This window comes from Lichtheimia ornata, assembly GCF_029851405.1.
Source record: "Lichtheimia ornata isolate CBS 291.66 chromosome Unknown scaffold00254, whole genome shotgun sequence".
In the NCBI taxonomy this organism is placed as follows: domain Eukaryota; kingdom Fungi; phylum Mucoromycota; class Mucoromycetes; order Mucorales; family Lichtheimiaceae; genus Lichtheimia; species Lichtheimia ornata.
This window is the reverse complement of record NW_026695573.1, coordinates 1-4,727: the sequence shown is the minus strand read 5'-3', so window position 1 is coordinate 4,727 and position 4,727 is coordinate 1. Positions and strand designations below refer to the sequence as shown.

At 42.7% G+C, this 4,727-nt stretch overlaps 1 protein-coding gene across 1 annotated transcript; it reads right to left on the bottom strand.

The window, feature by feature from the left end:
• Window positions 1–415: 415 nt before the first annotated feature.
• Window positions 416–2,125, bottom strand: O0I10_013123 (uncharacterized protein; the record flags this gene model as incomplete). Its single annotated transcript, XM_058492958.1, has 8 exons — window positions 416–526; window positions 580–647; window positions 702–946; window positions 1,006–1,137; window positions 1,198–1,467; window positions 1,522–1,586; window positions 1,652–1,858; window positions 1,916–2,125. The coding sequence occupies 8 exons, from the start codon at window positions 2,123–2,125 to the stop codon at window positions 416–418; spliced, it is 1,308 nt and encodes a 435-aa protein (XP_058336276.1).
• Window positions 2,126–4,727: the final 2,602 nt, after the last annotated feature.

Sequence of the window (4,727 nt, the reverse complement as noted above, 5' to 3'; positions counted from 1 at the left end):
CGAAATAAAAATGCACGTACATGGTGAGCTACAATCAGCCGTGGTAGAAAGCAATAATCACGATGTGAGAGATATAGTCACTACTTTGCAACAGTCCTCTGCGTAGTTGTTGTATCCAAGAACATGAGTTGTTTGATTATACGCGTGTTACAATATGTAGTAAATGATGTTTTGAAAGATGAAAGCAATTATATGTACATAAGAATACAGGTGACGGAATTACATGAGGAACAAAGAATAGATGATACATCATTGGAGGGATAATGTGCACAATGACAAAGCTGACGAAAATAACACATGTGTAGAAATCGATGATTCACCAAGTTGTATAGTTGACGCAGGCATATATGGGATACACTGTTTAGCTTTCAAAATGACAAGGCAAAGTAGATGAATTGATATCACTGTACCATACCTAGGACTGCAAAGATTTCACATTGGATATGACTGTGTCGCGCCATTGCAAAAGCAATTCCAGCTTCGCAGCAAATTCCTTCAATTCTAGTTCCGTGGTTGGCAGCTTGAACTACATTCATTAAATCAGCCGTTGTCTTAGTGTAGATGATGCCATGTCGTTACCTCCATGATATTTTTGCGGACGTATTTGTCCTCTGCATTGACCAAGATATCCAACGTGATGCTCATTTCTACAAATGCAATGATTAATAAAAGGTTCAGCTATATGCATTTTCTCTCCTTACCATGGTACAAAATACAAAACACTTTCCCGCAGTGAGCGCTTGAATACTTTGAGTTTGCATCAACCATGTCCTTGGCATGGAGTAGGAGCTTTGCGTGGTCGCTGTTCTTCTTCAACTTGGTATGTGTGCGGATACCACCAGCAAATTCTGCAACCATCGGTACAGCACCCGAGCATCCATCATCAACTGCCAAACCAAGGCCATCCCATTTGACAGAGCCAGACGGCTCAACGCTAACCTCAATCCTAGTAATATCCCCATATTGTCAATAACATGATGACACTTCAACATGTTTCCTACATACCATTTAAGTTTGAGTGTATCATTGCAGGAGAGAAAGAGCGTGTTGATGAGGAAGATGGTGGTGGAACAAGCAGCTGTGCGTTCAAGGGAGCGTTCATGAAGGATTTTTACAGGTGCTTGGATGAGGTCGAGGCTAGGAAAGTACAAAAAATCAGAATACACAACAAGCTGGAAACCCATGACTGATACTTACAAGTGGTGCATTAGCTTTTCAGCAATGCGGAAATCGGCATGTGCGTAACAATCATAGTCGGCTGGTGACACAGGCGAAGTACGGATGGCGACTTGAAGGTTATGCTGCGTTGGTGAGCAGGCTACAATCTGCTCGATGTATTGGATGAATACGCTTGACCTTATGGCAGGCTCCAATGCAAGACGCTTCTTGATTCCCTTGTAGCATGATGTCTCCTTCAAGATCATCTTCGTCGCCTTATCCCAGTCAAGGATGTCATTGACCATGATGCTATGTTTTACATGTTAACGATGACATTCAAATGATGATTAACTATAAACTTACCTGCTTGAATTTGGCTTTGGCAATGTTGACACCAGCTCTGCTGCTTCATCCATAGACATCTTCAGCTAAAATGCACGTTTCTTTGTAAATTTCTCTCGTATATTATAAATGCCAATGTGAATCCACTCACCTTCTTGGCATTGTCAACAATGGTGGAGCACATGATATCATTCAAGTCGTTCACAGCGTCAAATTGCCTTTTATTCAAGCGTGAAAAGGCTTCGCTGGAACTCGCGCCTTGTTGCTGGTCGTCACGATGTTCATCACCTTTGCCCCAGAACTGCGTATACTTGACAAAAAAAGCAGACATCTCGTTACTACCCTTCCCCTTGCGTTGCTATTATAGAAAGATTTAGTGAAGATGTTTCATGATCCAATCATCTTTTTGGCTTACCTGGAACGTTTTTTGCGCTTGTTTGGCAAGCTTCACCACTTGGTGGTCGGGGCTCTTTAGCAGTGTGTTCAAGATCGATCCATAGTGCGCGTTCGTATCTCTCTCTGAAAGTTGACAGTGTCGGGCAAAGGAGAAGTAGTCAAGATCCGCAGTTTGTGCCACCCAATCACGATATGCGTAATCCACCAACTGATCGTCAGTCAAATGCATGCTATCCACCTTGATGTTATTGCTTTTCTTGATGATTTAAGAGTACTAAGGTACGATAGAGATAGCAACTTACAATGAAAAAAGCTAAAGCAGGAAGGAACCATTTGGTCGCGAGTTATTAATTTAATATTTCAACAACATGTAATGGCTTACTCAAGGGTAAATAAAACGGATGTGGTGTTTCGAGGTCAAAGGATCAATATAGAGGGCTTGAGTTGGCTCGTATAGGTAGCAAAGATGAGTGAGTATGGAAACTTGAGATTATGGCAAAGCAGTTGGTCTTGTCGACGGTGAAAGAGGTGTCGTATCTTGCTTCCAAGGCAATTTGATTGATATCCTTGGAGATTAAACTTAGGCAACGTGGCACGTTAGCAAAAAAAAATGATCACGATCGCATACGCAAAGCGTGTCAAGCGCATACAGGTATGATTTATGCAAGGTAGGGTCGCTGCGTGTAACAGGCAACTGAAACCAAGGAACTATGGAGCATCGCTGCAGCGCTAGGTGATATACAATCACTGTCAGCGTCAGTATGTATGCGTTATTCTTTAGCAATGGTCCCATCGCTCTTTCCCAACCCCATTTTAAAACGATTGTAATGCGACACTTGTCTACAAAAAGTTATTGCCACCTACATATACAACTTCTTTGTTGGCACTAAAATGGATGATACGTTGCACGAAGTAACCATCCTGCTGCGCTTATCCATCATCAGAAGATTACAGCATATGATCACTCACTGCATGATGTCTTCCATTCGCCACGCAACTCGATCACATTCGGTGAAATGACTACTCAATGTTTATGCAGGATGAACTTTGGCGTAAATCGACGATGAATAAGTTTTATTGGTGATCCTCAAGAAGAATAAGAGCTTGCTAGTGCTATGGAAATGTGCACCATAAACAATGTCATGCATGTGCCATCAACCTCAATCAAAGTTGCAAATCAGGGTGGCACCTTCTGTACAACTTCACGTTCATGCTTCGTTGATGTTGTTTGAAACGACTGGGTTTTAAAAACAGGAGTGTGGGCTGCTCTTTCTTCCACCACCAACATTCCGCAGTCAGTGAACCAGCACCGCCTTTCATCATCAGTATTCTCCTTCTTGTGGCAAAATGGCGATATACGATTGTACCAGCTCCTATTCTATACAATTACTCAACTGACAAGACGACATTGTGGGGCGCGAATCATTCTTCCAGTATACAATCGACACAATTGGTTGTGGGTGTCGTTGAAGGTAGGCTCCTATAGAAAGCTCGTGTCTTCCAAAAGGTAAACTTACAATGTCGCCTTTTAGTCCGTTTCCAAGCAACGACGCATTGCTACTTTGATCCATGGGCTTCTGCCGTGCACTTGTTCAACCATGTGTAAGCTGGCGATGCCTAAAACACTGAGACCACTATTGCCTTGCTTGTCACGCTACCGGTGGGTAGAGCTTTTGCTGAAGCGTTCAACCGCGGACGCGAACCTCTAGTAGTGTGGATCTTTGTATGCATTACATTGTCAACGAATTGGGTGTTGCCAAGGTAAATTTGTAAAGGATGGTTACTAGCAGTACACTGATTACCATGGATACACACACTTTCTGCTGTAGTTCTTCTTACCAAGCATCGGTGCACTGCTACTTTGATCCATGGGCTTCTGCCGTACATTTGTTCAACCATTTGTAAGCTGGCGGTGCCTAAAACACTGAGACCACTATTGCCCTGCTTGTCACGCTACCGGTGGGTAGAGCTTTCGCTGAAGCGTTCAACCGTGGACGTGAACCTCTAGTTGTGTGGATCTTGTATGCATTACATTGTCAACGAATTGGGTGTTGCCAAGGTAAATTTGTAAAGGATGGTTATTAGCTGTACACTGATTACCATGGATACACACACTTTTTGCTGTAGTTCTTCTTACCAAGCATCGGTGCACTGCTACTTTGATCCATGGGCTTCTGCCGTGCACTTGTTCAACCATGTGTAAGCTGGCGATGCCTAAAACACTGAGACCACTATTGCCTTGCTTGTCACGCTACCGGTGGGTAGAGCTTTTGCTGAAGCGTTCAACCGCGGACGCGAACCTCTAGTAGTGTGGATCTTTGTATGCATTACATTGCCAACAAGTTGTATGCGGATATCAATTTACAAGATAGAATTTGAAATCACATATAAATGCATTACATGATAAATTCCCAATACTTGTTCGGTGCGCAAGATTTGTTTGTAAAATGACCCTGTGCAAATTAGCTGTATTAGATGTTCGAGTTATAAGTCACTGGAAGAAACGTGTAGTCATGCGTGCCAAGTGTGTTGGCATTTTTCATCCGTATCTCAAGAGAATTGGGGTATGAAGTAATCAGCACTTGGATATCAACCAATCCTTGTGCTGCAGCTGTCAGGTTGATCGGAACGAAAAGCTACCACCTTACGCTACCTAGAAATCTTTTAAGAACAAAAGTGAGATAACCTGATACTTTTATTTTTGATGGCAACATAAATCTACAAAAAGGAATGCTTGAAGCCATTGGCATAAAGGACGCCCTTTCCCATCTCATCATCATCATAACCAAGCATTCAAAGTTCCACTTGACTGAGTTTTTCATCCGTCAGAA